At 38.8% G+C, this 16,058-nt stretch overlaps 1 protein-coding gene across 1 annotated transcript in view; it reads left to right on the top strand.

Annotated features, from left to right (window-relative positions):
- Positions 1-1,091: 1,091 nt before the first annotated feature.
- Uaca (uveal autoantigen with coiled-coil domains and ankyrin repeats) overlaps positions 1,092-16,058 on the top strand; it is an 81,171-nt gene continuing 66,204 nt past the window's right edge. Inside the window, exon 1 of the mRNA XM_004855554.3 lies at positions 1,092-1,270. Coding sequence (XP_004855611.2) covers positions 1,199-1,270 — 72 coding nt within the window. The 5' untranslated portion in view covers positions 1,092-1,198. The remainder of the gene's footprint in view (positions 1,271-16,058) is intronic.

Below are 16,058 nucleotides of genomic sequence, written 5' to 3'. Positions count from 1 at the left end.
GAGTCCTTTGTTAGAAACATGGACTGTTTGTCTTTTCAAATGGGTGCTTGCTAGAGTAAACATTTCACTGGGAAAACTGACTCCAAGGAAGATTTTTTTGAAGCTGTTACATTATCAGCCAATTACTGGGTGTTGCTCACCAGACTCTTATGTTTTCCTACTAAATGATTTTCATTGATCTAGATTTATCCTCATAAATTAATTGTATACTTTTACCTGTAATGTGTTTCTAAAGGAAAAGAATATAGTGTATGTGCATATGTGTATGTACATATATGTGTGTATGAATATATATATACTAGGATAAATTCACTGTCTGCTTTTACCTGTAAAGTGTCAGTGTGTGCGTGTGTGTGTGTGTATTGTTTTTTTGGTGGCTACGTGGATAACTTATTTATGGATGCCCCATCCCATCTCTATCCTGCCAAAGCGCCAGATTCTTCAACAAGTAATTTAATACCCAACATGTGCTTTGATTTTATATAACGTCTGTCAAAGTGTGTTCTTAATTTATGGCCTTCTGTACAATCAGGACCTTCTCTCTCAGAGCCTGTCCGTTTCTGGATGTTTTCATGCATGTGATAGTGGGATTTGTGATACTGGGATTTGTGTGGTGAAACATCAAGGCAGAAAGGAAGTTGCTTTCGTGTGCTGGTCTGTGTGCAGGTAACCCAGAGTCCTTTCTGGGACTGACGAAAGGAAGAGAACTTTACTCGGGAGAGAACACGTGGGTGGGAAGAGGGGGCGGGTCCGGGAAGAGGAGAGCTCACCTAAGCTGGACCCTGGTGTCTGTGCAGACTCTAAGCTCCAGCACAGGTAGAGAGGCTCAGGGGCCTGGAATCGGGTCACGAACCGCTCAGCTGTGCCAGCCAAACCTCCCAGTTTCTCCAGCGGGAGAGGAAGAGTATTATTCAGTTTAAAGGGGAAGTCCCGCCCCTTTCCCGGATTCCGATTGGCCGGAGTCGAGCCCACTCTGGCCAGGCGACAAGCCGATTGGCTGCTGGCGAGACCCCCCCCTCAGGCTAGGAGCGTCGACCGCTGGCCCCAGGTGGCAGGTGGGGCGGGAGCTCTGGGCGCCGCCCCCGCGGTCCACTCCTCCGGCGCCGCGTCGCGCGCTCGCAGCCAGCAGACTGAAGCTTCGCGCGCGGGTCCGGCGCGCCCGCCCTCCTTACGGGAGCGGGACTGCTGAGCGCCGGCCATGAAGAGCCTGAAGTCCCGCCTGAGGAGGCAGGACGCGCCCGGCCCCGCGTCGTCCGCCGCCGCCAGCGCGGTGAGTCCCGCCGCCCGCATGCCCTGGGTGCTGGGCGCTGGATGCTCGGGAGCGCGACTTCTGTCAGGCCCGGGGACCCCCACCCTCAGTCCTCGGCGGGTCCCCGCCCCCACCCCGAGTCCCCGAGCCTGTGGGGCGGGAGCCCCGGAGTCTGGGGTTCGGGGTCCCGCGCTCCCCCAGGACCCCGCCCGCACTGTCCCGCTCGGACCCTGGACCGAGTCGGAGCGCTGCCAGGCTGCGTGGACGGCGTGTCGTGCGCTGTCACTGTCTCGGACTCAGCGAGGCCGAGCGACTCGGCGGGGTTGGTTGGGAGCACAGAGCCCCGCGCGGTGCTGACCCGGAGGTCGTGGGATGGGGGTGACCTGGTGGCCGCACACGTGTCACCTGCGGGACAGTCGCGTCTGGGATGCCCCTTCTCGCGGGGCGCAGTCCTGCCTCGCTGTGCGGGCTCAGGAGCAGTCGTGGCCGGGGCCTCGCTGGAGTTGGCAAGAGAACAGAAATCCTGGGAAACAGCCTGACTGCAGATGTTGGGATTTAGATAATTTGGCAGGTTAGAAGAATGGCAGTAGCATCAAAATTCTGTTATTAAAGTAAATCCCATTTAAAAAGTCTAGAAGAATCCGGCAGGAGAAGACGAAATGTTCAAACGGCCCATTTGCCTAGTGGTGGTAATTAAGATGGACCTCTGTAATTTTCCAACGATTTTAGAAAAAGGATGATGTGCTTTTTATGAGAATAAAAATTACTCTACATCTACTTTTTAAAAGTATTAATTTTATTGGCACAGTTTTGATAAACGTAATGATCACATTCATCATAGGAAATTTGTACCTGATTTTACTTTTTTCCCCCATTCCCTTCCCCTCCCTTCAGCCCTACCCTTACATCTCCTTTTGAGTTAATTCAGACTTTGGCCTTTCTCTCCACCCATTTCTAAGATTATTTTACTTGAACATAAAAGAAATAATGAAGGAACTAGACTTTTAAATTCCCTTTTTGTCGGGAGGCCGAAGCAGGAGGATCGCTGTGAGTTTGAGGCCAGCCTGGACTACATAGCTAGACCCTGTCTCAAAAAAAAAGAAGAGAAAAATCCCATTTCATCATCACTCCTGGGGGTTTATATATCTTAATTTTGTCCTGTTTTCTAGATATGCAGAGAGAATATTTAGTTGTTTTTGATATTATCACAATGCAGGTTTACATTCTATAGATTTGGAGCATGAAGTCCACCTTTCAGCACTCACTAAATTGAGCTATTATTTTTCTTAAAATAATTGCATAAAAATGAAATAAAATAGAAAAATAGAACCTATTTGCTTAGAAAAGGCAAATGTCAGTTTGTAAGGACTGTAGTAGAATATGTTTTATAAAATTTTTAAATGAAAGTAAATGACTGATACTAATCAGACCAAATTAAGTATCGATAGAATGAAATGATGCCCAGGAGAATTAGATTCCTTCTGCTTTTCAATCTGTATACACCGGAATCCCTGATTTTAATTATATGTAAGTGTTTATTTAGGATTGGGTCTTTTTTTTGTGTGATTCTGGGGATTGAACCAGGAGCTTTGCACTGAGCTACCTCCCCAGCTCATTTTTTTTTTCTTTTCTTTTTTCTTTTTTAATTTTGAGGCAGGGTTTCTAAGTTACTAAATTGCTTAGGCTGGGCTGGAACTTGTGTCCTCTTGCCCCAGCCTCCCAGAGTGCTCAGATGACAGTTGTGTGCCACCATGCCCGACACACTTTTTTTTTCTTTTTGCCTGAAAATGTGTAGAAGTATGTAACACATGGTTTAATATCTTCAGCCTCCTGCACCACCCTCCTCAGAGGCCACTGATGTTATTAGCCATCTGTATGTTCTTCCAAGGAGGGGTTAGTATACATACAATTGAACATGAATATAAATAGTCACCTATTAAAGAAATGGTAGCGCACTGTATTTGCTGTTCCATGTACTATTTTTTAAAAAACTGTACATTAGGCCCATTTAGAGCTTCCCCATTCAAGTCTTTGGTATAATATACAATGTGTTGATGAGTAAATTTACCTATGCTTAAGGTATGTGTATGCATGGATGAATCTGATCAGTCCCTAAAAGTGCAATTCCTAGGTTAAAGGATACATGCATTTGTACTTTGGAAGGATCTTGTCAAATATCCTTAAATGCAACAGGCAACAAATGTATGAGTAAAAATTTTCCCAGCTTTTATTAAAAGTCTTAAAATTTTTTGAACTTTGCTAGACTGTTAGGTGAAATATATTTCAAAATACTTTAGATTTGTATTTCCCTTATTATGATTGAAGTGGAGCATATTTTCATATTTTTATAAGCCCTTTGCATCTTTTTTGTGAACAGTTTATCCTATTTTTCTATTGTTATTTTTTTCTTATGTGTTAGTATGTACTTTGTATCAGGTAGCCCTTTTAACATGAATAACTAGGACTAATTCTTTATTGATTATTTGCCATGACTTTTTTTTTTGGTACCAGCGATCAAACTTGGGTCCTTGTGCTTGCCCAGCAGGCGGTCAAACCACTGAGCTCAGTCCCCAGCCCTGCCATGACTTTTTACTGTTGTTATTTGCTTTGAAAAAATGCTTGTTTTTATGCAATTGAATTTATAACTTGTATCTTGTTGCTTGTAGATATATGTTACATCTTGACCTTTTACTGGGCAATATTAAACAACAAAAAAATCCCCCAAGTTTATTCTAGGGTTTTTTGTTTGTTTTATTTTTTTTACATGTAAGTCTTTGATACATGTAGAATTTATTGTGTTATAAGGTAAGAGAGGATACATCTTGCATTCTTTTTTCTCTCCCTTTCCCTGTTTGAATCTCCTAATTTAAATATTAAAGCATTCATTTAATTTACACAGTTTACTCTGTACTACTTTGATTTGAGAAAAAAGGTTTAAAATGTTTATATCGTAGTTTTGTGTGTTTGAGCTTGTCTGAAGAAGCTACATGAGCAGTAGATTGAGGTATGTTAGGAATGTAAATACTTTATATTAGTATGTGAACTATAGCATCTTAGCTTAACATGCTAAATTATATATGAATAGATTATGTGAGAAAGAGTAATTTAAAATATTCTGAATAGTTCCATTGTTACACATACGCTAGTGAGTTCAGAGTTCACTAAATGTGGATGTGTTTATATACGTATAAGTAAACATAATTCACAATTATAAGTTGAGGGTAGATGCATTTAAGGGTTAGTCCATTACTAGTCACATCTGGAGATAGCTGCATCTATTTTCTTTTTTTTTGGTACCAGGGATCGAACTTGGGACCTTGCGCTTGCAAGGCAGGTGGTGGAACCACTGAGCTAAATCCCCGGCCTGATAGCTGCATCTGTTAATCATAAGGAAGAATATTTTTATTACATCTGATTTTAATTACCTTGTAAGTTGGAGCTTCAGTTTTTTAAAGTGATAGTTAAATGACTGTAAATACTGTGTTAGATCCATCAGGAATATGTACAAATGAGGGCCGGGGATTTAGCTCAGTGGTTTCGCTGCCTGCTGTGCAAGCGCAAGGACCCAAGTTCAATTCCTGGTACCAAAAACAAAAAAAAAAGAATATGCACAAATGTATCTACAGTGAGAATAGAATATTTCTTTTTAAAATTAAGGGACTATATTTTAAGAACTAGAAGAGGTGCTACAAGCAAATATGTTAGAATACATTTTGGAGAGGGTTCTACTTTAAATTGTACTTATGCTCAACATTTGTAGCAGAGCAGATTCGTGATTGTAAGATTACTATTTAAATGGAGCGGTAATTTTATAAATAAGTGTGTTCTAAAGCATCTTGCTAATGCTTAAGCACCCTGAAAAATATTATTACTTCCAAAAAAGTTTTAGAGTTAGAAATATAGCAGCTGAAAAAAACTTCAAAATATTTCTTTTGGTTCCCACTAAAAACATTAGTTTTTAGTTTTAAAAGTAAAGGATTAAACATAATTTGCTTTAGTTGTGATTTTGAGAATGAAGGCTTTGTATTTTCCACTCAGGGAGTGGGTGCATTTAAAAAGATGCTGCTGTTATTGTCACAATGACTTTTGAGTAATGTGAATAATTAAGATCACAAATTATTGTATTCATTGCAAACTCATGATATTTGAGCACTCTTAACTCATTTTCATTAAAGAGTCCAACCTTTAGTTAAAAATGCTTATCTTAATTAAAGCTTTAATTAGACAATTCCTATTGTTATCCTTGCATTATATTTCTAGTGATTTTTGAAGGAAGGTTACAATAAAGAAGGCTTTTTTTTCATACTTTTCAATTTCAACCTCAACACAGGATTTACCTTGATCATCATACACATTTGAATTGCAAAATTTTATTGTAATACAGAAGCAGAGTTGATTGGTAGCTCTCTTGGTATATAATCAGTCCAAAAACTTAAGTGATGAGTAGTTTAGGAAATTAGGATTTAAATTATTTCTTTTAATGAGGATGAAGTAATATATATATATATATACACATATATATATATTTTGATAGTGGGGATTGAACCCAAGGCCTTTGCACTGAGCTACCTTCCCAGTCTTTTTAAAATTTTTTATTTTGAGATAGGGCTTCGAGTGGGACTCAATTTTGCGATCCTCCTGCCTCAGCCTCCCAAGTACTTGGATTACAGGCATGTGCCACCACATCTGGGTTGTATGTCTTTATTTATTTTACATTACATACATTGTTCAAATTTGAAATCACTAGTTTAGGAACTGGAATTTGCTCAGTAGTCACCTTATTTAGTTAGGAAAACATTTATGGGATATACAAGTTAGACTCAAGAATGGATTAATAATTATATCTTCTTCAAAGTAATGAATAATTCCAATTTGGGAGCAGAAAAAGTACAAGGTGGCCTGGAATCCCTTGACATGCTAGAATGCAAGGAGGCTATTAAAGATTAGAACTTTGAAACCAGCTTGAACAGGCCCCCAGTTGGCCAAGGATGGGACCTTTTGATCAGCAATAAGGGTACCAACTGCAGTAGGCCAGCATCTCTCAATCATGAGTTCATAACGATGATTAAAAAGTAAAAATAGTTACTTGTGGAGGGTGATAAGGAATGGATGCATTCTTTTTTGTTCATTGTGTTTTTGAGACAGGCCTACTTGATAATATAGTTCAGGCTGGCATTGAACTCACTATGTAGCCCACACTGGCCTGGAATTCATGGTGATCCTCCTGCCTCACCTGCCTTGCAAGTCTGAGATTACATGCGTGTACCACCATGCCCGGCCTGATGCATACTTTTAACTCTGGAAAACAAAGGGGGAAAAATGAAACATTGGTTGTGCTTTATCCTTTGTGAACTGTACCTTAGGGTAACCAAAGAATTGAAAAGGGAAAGCTTCTCTCTTATAAATGGTATTTTATCCTAGCAAACAGATGAAAAAGATGATACAATTAGTATAGCACATATTCTTTTTTAGCTAATAAATGAAGAAGGGAATGATAGAATTAGTATATTATGATTTTACAACCCCTGATGAATTAATAGGTTGAGTTTAGACAGTGATCATCAGAGGCTACTAATGTCTCAAAAAAGAAAGACAAGCAGACATAATTTATCTCTAGGTAGATATAGTCCTTACCATTAGTACTCTTGCCAAAAGAGCCATACCTAAATATTGTAGCCCTTTACATACACGCCCTTTCCATATCTGTAACCACTGCTTTATAGAAAATACAGAGGACAGAGGTGTGTGGGGATGGAGTCAGCAGAATTTGATTGTGAGAAATTCTAAAGAACAAAAACCTGGTTTCTTCAAACAAAAGGTGGAGGAGAAACCTAGAGGTTATAAGAGATTTAAGAGAGTAAAGGATGTATTAACCAATTTCAATGGTGGATTTTATTTAAACTGATAAAAGAGGTGTAAAAAATAAAAGTTTATAAGACAGTGGAGGAAATGTAAACCAACTGAATACTTGATGATAAGGAATTAAGTTTAAATGTGACAATGATAGTAATGTGATAATGTTTATATCTTTCAAACATTTAGAAGTGTAATCATGAATAAAATGATACGAAGTCTGGGATTTGCTTCAGAATATTCTGGGGGTGGTTAATGGAGGATAGTAGGATTAGTCATGAGTTAATACGTACAGCTAAGTGATTCAGGATGCTATTTTATTTACTTTTGTGATACTATTGATTTTACCACATGTCCTAAAATTTCTATAATAAGAAAGATCTAGTCACAGCCCGCAAGAGTTGTTGAGAGAGTTAGGCACAAAACATAACAGTAAAACAGTATCAGAGTCATAGTAGAGGTCTGTATAAATTGCTGGGGAAGCACAGATGTGGAGAATAGGGTCTGGGGAAAGGTTGGAAGCTTGAGCCTGCGCCAGTAGAGCATTCCAGTGGCTTTCCAGGCACAAGAACAGCAAGTACCATGGTGTGAAGCTGTAAAATCATGTAACCTGCTGGAGGAGCATCAGATTTGGGAACTGTGTGGTTTTATGGCAGAGAATGGAGCAGATGAGGCATAAACTCATGGTCATGTAGGAATTTCAGTAAAATTAAGAAGGAGTCAGAAAGCTGAAGTGGGGGGGGTTATTGTCAGGAAGAGTTTAACTTGAATTAAAACTTTGATTATTTGACAGTGTAAAAAAAGTGTTTAGAGAGCTCTCTGGAGGAGTCATCAAAGTTTCATCTTCACAAGTTACCATGGCAGTGGATTAACAAGCTCACCCTTCCTCTTCCTTTCTCCCTCAACAGCTAAGAGCAAGCAAAATTTTGTTACTCTCAGACATATTTGACTTATAGTTGAGTCCTTGGTAAAGAAATCTAGATTGAGGGGTAATAGATTTAAACATTATAACTTGTGTATTCTGTCTCTGCCTCATCCCTGTCATATGGAAACCCTTACTATACTATTATAGTTATGCTAACGTTTGCCTGCACCAAAGGGGTATACAGTATCACATTGTTGAAATTCCACCAACATATACTTATGTGAGAGAAATCAACGTGATTTCTGTAGGGAATTTGCCCAAAAATGGATGGATGAAATGCATTTCTAGAAGTTATAAATAGAATGGTAGCATAGTATACTTGTATAACCTTAATTTCCCTGAGTTATAAAACAAAAGCTTTATATAACTTTAATATATTTAGAAAAATATATCTCTTCCAGTCTTATAAATGGAGGACGAGGGCCAGGGATTTAGCTCAGTGGTTCTGCCGCCTGCCTCGCAAGCGCAAGGTCTTGAGTTTGATCCCCAGTACCAAAAAAAAAAAAAAAAAAAAAAAAAAATGGAGGGTGAAAACAAATTGGATGTAAAATAATTGTGAACATTAATTGATATGACATGGTCAGGGCTCATTTCTTAGCATAGTTATCTCAGTAATTGGGTTAGAGTATACTTTTTTTTTTTGGTACCAGGGATAGAACTCTGGTCCTTGTGCTTGCGAGGCAGGCGGTGGAAACACTGAGCTAAATCCCCAGTCCAGTAATTGGGTTAGTTCTGCTCACTCCCTCACTGACTGCCTTTGGATGAACTGCAATCTTCCTGATCTTTTCCATTCCACATAGCCTAGCACAGTGATGGCAAACCTTTTAGGGATGAGCGCCCAAACTGCAACCCCAAACCCACTTACTTATCTCAAAGTGCCAGCACTGCAATTAAACCTCAATACTGAGGTTTTAGTTTAGAAGAAACAACTCATACATTAACGTCTTTTGTCTTAAAAGAAAAACAAATAACGTGGGAGCCATAAGTTTGGCCACCACTGGATCTTCCAAAGATCACCTGCTCTAACCTCTTGCCCTGAGGGAGATAGATAACTGGTGTTTTGCTTTTCAGTTGGTAAAATGATGTGTATTTCTTGAGGGCCTAGGCTGTCCTAAGCTGAGCACCGGAAGTGAGAAGCCGGGACAGTGAGAAGTGAGGACAACTAGAGTAGAGGCCCACAGTTTTGTGGTGGAGCTCTATAACATAATGCAAATTAGTGAGGCTCTGATTTCTGTGTGCAAGATGTTGACCCATGTGAAACTGAAGAGTAGGGAGTCAACAAAGCTTTTTTTTCCCCTCCAAAGTAAGCTGCTACTGCTCCCTTTTCTTTTAAAAACAAAAGTGAGTCACATAACATGAAATTAACCATTTTAAAACGAACAATTCAGTGGCATTTAGTACATTTACATTGTTGTGTAAATACCATCTGAATCTAGTCCCAACACTTCCATCACCCCATCACCCCTGTACTCCTTAAACAGTTGCTTCCCATCTACCTTTCCCCTGACCCCAGCAACCATTAGACTGCAGCGTGAGCCTTTTGACATGAGGCTTAAAAGGAGCAGGTGGGAATATCCAGGAAAGGGTGAAATTCTTTTCAGAAGGAAGAGCAGAGCCATGAAGAGGAGAAATACTGTGGAGTTGGGTGGGGAAGGGGGCAGCTGGATCCTGAGCTTAGCTTTGGTGGATCCAAGACTAATACCAAGAGGATTGGGTGGGAAATAGGCATGTGAGAAAGTTGAAATGGAAATATGCCATCTTTAAGAGCATTGGACTTTGTCCTGTGGACCTTGAGGTAGGGAGTCACATGAATCCACTGTGTTTCTGATAGATTACTGTGAACTCTGTTCATAATAGATTCGAGGGGATCGAGGTTGGTGCAGGAAGACCAGTTAGGAAGTTACTGCAGTGGTATACGCAAGAATTAATGCAGGACAGAACCATACATTGCTGGCAAAAGGTACCTGAAACATGGAGAAATTTTGGCTTTCGAAGTTACCCAGTCAACAGAAACTGACAGACCTCCTGCTCTGTCATGCATGCATGATTCCCATTGAGTCCTGTGGGTTTGAGGCACTGGATGGTAATCATGTTCTAAGAGGGCATCATAGACAACACTGCCTACATCTTCCTATACATTAGCAACTTCACTTGTTTTTAAAAAAATATACTTTTTTATAATCAGTTTGGATGAATAGCTTAATTTCACATGATGATTGAAAAATACCCTTGATGGTTTAGCTTACTATACTGTTAAACTGTTAATCATTATAAGCACAGATTTTGAACAGATATATAATTTGCTTTAACTTTTTATTATGAAAAATTAAAATATGCATACAAGTAAAGGGAAAATGGCACAATGAACTAGGATCCACCTGCTTACTACTTAGATTCCAAAGTTGACCTTGTGTTGTGTTTGCTGTATGTATGTTTGTATGTAAATATATGTGTATAAAAACATAGTGCACTTACAGTTTTTTGAAGGTTAGTGGTGTAGTTATGTTTCGCCTTTAAGTACTGTAGCATGCATTACTTAAAATAAGACACCTTAAATATTTACCATATAATACTGATCTTTGAAATGGTAACTTATTTAAAAGTGAGGACGCTTTGGTGTCATTTTCCAGCTCCCCAGCCCTCTTTACCTCGCATTGTATGTGGTAGCATTATCTTTCACATTTTAGTAACATTAATATGTTATCTTGATTTTTGTCACATCCATGAAACATTCGTGCTGATTGTTAAAAAACAAAAATAAATCCTAACACGTTTATTTTGAGAGGAAGCTGTCTAGACACTGAGTGCAGGGCTGCTGGTGGTCCTCTGCCCTGCAGGTTATCCACTGGGAGAGCAGTAGTAAAGGCGGCGCAGGTGGGAAGAGGGTGTGGTGTAAGGCATGTGGCTGCAGGCTACATGCACTAAATGGACCCTGTCACTAAGTTGAGGTAGGAACCAGCGCTTTGGACCTGGCTCCTGTTGTATCTTCTTTTATTTCTAATTTCAATAATGATCTGGAGCCTTAGAAGGAACTACCAGAAGGCTGTCACATTTTGTCATTGTGCCAGTGAAGGGGTCATGTGCATCATGCTATATAGATCACAATTAGAGAAGTGCTCAGTTTCTGTTTTCTGCTGCTATGTTCTACTTGTGGATTGATTCTTTTTAACTTTCCTTTGTAGCCAAGAATTATAATTTGTTAAGGTTCTTAAATAATTATTATTCAATATTTAAATTAGAGAGTGCACATTTTTAAAAGTCAGCAAATATTCTCTAAGTATTTATCATATGACAAGCACTATGTTACCTAGGGAACATAGGGAATTCAGTGTATGTTCAAAAATATTTGAATATTTTAAAAAATAATTAATTACCTGAACTTATATTTAAGAATATAGTGCCAGTTTTGTATATTTTATAGGTTACTGAGTCAGAATATCTCATATGAATTAGGTTATTAATGTGCCCTATATTTTGACTACCAAATAAGTCTTCGAGTTTAGATTAGATAGTAGCTGTTTATTTTCTTAAATTAGTTTATTTCAAGATTTTTATAAAAAATAAATGTATTTATTCAACATAAATTATTCTATTATTTCACTTCTCCCTGAATAGAGGGAAAGAAATTTGATGAAATGTTAAAATCATCTTCTTTCATTTTAATGTCTGTACCCTTAAGTCAAGGTATTCTATAGTCAAAAGATCAAGAAAGATCAAGGATGACAAGATGTCAAAATCTTGATTTGAGTCCAGGCACTGCTACTAAAAAGCTCTGTGACTTTGAGCAAAGCCCTTTATCTCAGTAAGTTTCAGTTATTTCTCTTATAAGATGGGGATAGACCATCTTACCAGAAAGTTTAGGTTGTACAAAGAATAGAAGCATTTTGGAAGCGGTGGAACAGTATGTGTAGACATTTAAGCGGTTGTTGTCGGTCAGTTAAACTATGACGTTGTTTTTGTCAAGGTGTGTCTGAAATTGAACTGGTCCAGCTCTGAAAATAGAAAATGTTGCTCACACCTTCATGAGATGAAGAGTAAAGTTTATTGCTTCTGTGTAGAATGAAAAGATCTACTTACTGAATTCTAATTCAGACACTTTTCATATTGATTCCATGAGTGGAGAATAAGAATACAGCATTTGTCTTTGTACGAAGTAGATTTGAGTTGCTTAGCTGAATAAAGCACAAGCTGAGATGGAGCAATCTTTGTAAGGGTGACAAAATACACATTTTTTTTTTCACTAAATTTTTGTCACAGAGTACAGCAGCAGAGGAGATTCCTGGACTTAAGGTGTTTTGTAAGCACGGAAAACATTGCACTTGTGTTTTTGATCATGAGTTGAAGTCTTCTGTATTCAAGATTTTATGAGCGTCTCATTCCATGGTATCATTCATAGCTATCAATGTGCTCTTTCTACTGGCTGAGACCAACAGGCAGAATGCTGGCTTATTTTGCTGGGAAAAAAATCTTTGGATTTCTGTTCAGGATATCATATCGACTATGTATTTGCCATTGTATAAGTTATAATTACTTCCAGTCTAAAATTTTCAGTGAAATTCAGTCCCACTATTAGACTTTTTGTTTGTTTTAACATCTTTATTGCCCTCTCCCATTTTTATCTGTCATTCCGGGGAACTGTTACTCAACCCCTTGCACACTGCCGCATCTTGATATGGTGTCAGTCTAGCTTGACATTGGTATTGTAGTTTTTAGCTCCTTTGTAGCTGAGATTTAGAAATACTGTAGTTCTCTTCTCTAAGTACCGTAGGTGAAATTCCTGAAGGTTAAACAGTGTATATGTGGTCTGTTATATTGTACCCATATTCAACAAATATTTAGCACCTACTGTATGCCAAGTGCTTTTTTCTTTTCTTTTTTCCTTCCTTTCTTCCCCTCTTTCCCCTTCCTCCCTTTCTCTGCCTCTCCTTTCCCTTTTTCTTCCTTTCCCTCTTCCCTTCTTTCCCTTTTCTCTCCCCTCTCTCTTCTCTCCTCTCCATCTTGCCTCCCTCTCTGCATTCCTGGGACTTAGATGGAAGTTTGTCAGCTGAATCCTTTTACTTTAAAAGGCTGCCCACTTGACCCCAGGGTTGCATCCTAAGTCCTGTTTTTCCACAGTGGTCCTTCAGTGGAACATCCTGTATATGTCCTAGGTCTCCTTAGCTCCTTTAGCTCCTCTGATCTTCAGACCTAGAAGCAGCCTGGAAGTTGTAGTGTGGAAATTGTTACCAGTTCAGAGTTTTTGCTTCTGGCTTTCTCAGGCATTATATTTTGGCACTAAAGTAGCATTAACTTTTATTTCTATTTTTATGCTTCATTTTTCCTAAATGTTTCGCCTCTTATTTTGACCATAAGATTGGCCCCCCCAAAAAAGAGATTGCAAAAACGTGCATTTTTTTAAACTAGGAAAGGTTTCAGCACCCTTTTTATTTTAATAAACTTCAAAATTTATATAACTTTATATCCTTTCCAATTTTTAAGATAACCTTACATTTTATTTTGTTAATGTGTTTATTAGATGTTTAGAATTTAAGGATTGGCTGGATGACCTTTAAGCTTTTTGACTACAGCCCACAGTGAGAAATACTTTTTCTGATGTGATCCAGAGGTGTGTTAGGCAGAATTCTAGAAATAACCTGCCATGGATTTCTACCCTAATCCCCAGCACTTTGAATATGATGAGAAAATATGTTACGATTATGTTATGATTGAGGACAAACCAGATGTGTAGCTATAGTGAAGGGTCCTAACTACTTGCCTTAGAGTTATCCAGGTGGGTATCTTCCAATCACCTAAGCCCCTTAACAAGCAAATTGCCCCTTGGCTGCAAGTCTGAGAGATTTGAAGGACCAGAAGGACTTGCCCTGTTGTTGCTGGCCCCAGGATATATGGGACCATGTGAGAAGGCATGTGGGTGGCCTTAGGCAGCTGAGAGCCTCCTGGCTGACAACCGGTAAGGAAACAGGAATCTCATTCCTATGACAGCACGGAACTGTATTCTGCCAACAACCAGGAACAGCCCAGAAATAGATTCTTCTCCACACAGGAGCCCCTTGATTTTAGCCCTGAGAGACCAGACCCTAAGTAGAGAATACAGTCGAACCTGCCTGGATTTCTGTGTGCTTTTACAAGTAGTAGTTATTTTAAAGCCTCTGTTTGTAATTATTTGTCATATAGCAGTAGAAAGCTAATACATAAGACCAGTTTGAACCACACAAGGACATTTCTATAAAGAAATACAAATCTTACAAGTGAAAAAAATCAGAATAAAAAATACAGGCACAGTTTGACAATAGACAAAATAGAAACATGACCATAGCTATGAAGGTGTGGTTCAATTATAAAATTTAAAAATTTTCCTATTTCTTTTTATGATGTTACTTTTTATAATTAAAATTGATTTACATTAACATAATAAACATTTATGTAAAACTAAGAACTTAATTTTATTTGAGATTAGATTACTGGGAACATGCGTATTTATAAGCATGAAAGACTTACTGCCAAGTGTTAGGTGTGAAAAACTTATATGTGTTCCTTAATTTTGTTAAGTACTGACTATATCAATAAGATAATTAATATCAAGAACCTATAGGTAATAAACTAAAAATCCTACATTCCTTAGCACTGGCTGTTTCACTAGTTTACTGGACAGATAGTTTTTTGCTATCCTGTGTTCACAGATCTGTACATTTTTGAGAACGGATTCTGTGTAAAGATATGAAGCAACCATCGGAAATGTAGACTTCAAGTTGCTTCCGTATGGCCTTTAAGATGAAGATGGGAAAGGATTTGTGTCTGCTATCACTCAGCCACATTAAGTAATTTAATTTAGCCTTAATGAAAGAACGGTATTGCAAGGGCTCCTGTAAGTTACGCTTTATGGATCACTGTTCTTTCTGTCTACACATTGAGGAAATAAAAGAGCACGTTTCCTAATTGCTTAGATCTAATTGGTTTCTGGCTGTTAAACTCTTTTGATAACATGGGAAAGGGTGAGTCAGGAAACAGGAAGGAACTACACTTAGGACCCATTATAAACACTTCGGGGTGTGGTGGTGTGTTTGTGTGTACTCCTAAGAAAATACAGTGTCTCATTTACTGTGATGACATTGTCATGTAGTTTTTTATTGTTGTTGGTTCTAACCTGTAAGATAAAATTTCCTGTGGCTTCTCCTGACTGTTTAGACTTGAAGATCCTTCTTGTAAAGGACCATAATTAGAGAGGGAATACTATTGTACTGTGACGATGAAACCCTGTTTGTAGTTATTTTGCATGAAATCAATTTATTAAAGCTAACCTTCCAAGCTGTGTGTGGTGGCACATGCCTGTAATTCCAGCACCCTAGCAGGCTGAGGCAGGAGGATCGAAAGTTTGAGTCCAGCCTGGGCAATTTAACAAGAACCTGCCTCAAAATAAAAAAATAAAAAATATAAAATGGTTCAGTGTGAAGGCCCTGGATTTCAGTCCCCAGTGCCAGAAAACAAAACAAAACAACCAAGAAACTAGCATTCCTAAACACATAGCATATACTTTTGCTTTCCAGTGTTTCTGGGTGATAACACTGATTTAATTAAAGATCAGTACTTAGAAAAAAATATTGAAGTGGAAACATTTCCACTGAAAGCATGAACATACATGTTTACAAATTATAAACACAAGACCAACTTTTTAAAAGGATAGCATATTGGAAGCTAATGTAAATTCTCTTTCCCACCTTCATAATTTCAGATCTTCAGCAAGTTTTCTAGTTATTTGCTCCTAGCCACCCTTCCTATCTGTGTGGCTCCCCCAACCCAATTCCCTGTTTGATAGCATTGCTTTAGTCCGCATAGTTGAGTCCTTTTCTTGGAAGGGACCCAGAGATGAGGATGAGGAGAGTTAGGTGCAGAGGCTCCAGAGAGGACACATCTTGAGGGTGCAGAAATGAGGGTGCTGTGTTAAGTGCTCGCCTGCTGGCTAAATGCAGGTCCTGCTGGGTGGAGGAAAGGTGTAAAGGGCAGGCTCTTGCATCACGCTTTGGCCTGGTCCTG

Source organism: Heterocephalus glaber, unplaced genomic scaffold (assembly GCF_053883595.1).
Source record: "Heterocephalus glaber isolate CG9 unplaced genomic scaffold, H.glaber_assembly_v1.0 deba00001689, whole genome shotgun sequence".
Taxonomy (NCBI): domain Eukaryota; kingdom Metazoa; phylum Chordata; class Mammalia; order Rodentia; family Bathyergidae; genus Heterocephalus; species Heterocephalus glaber.
Note: the sequence above shows the minus strand (reverse complement) of the source record. Positions and strands in the feature narration are given on the sequence as shown.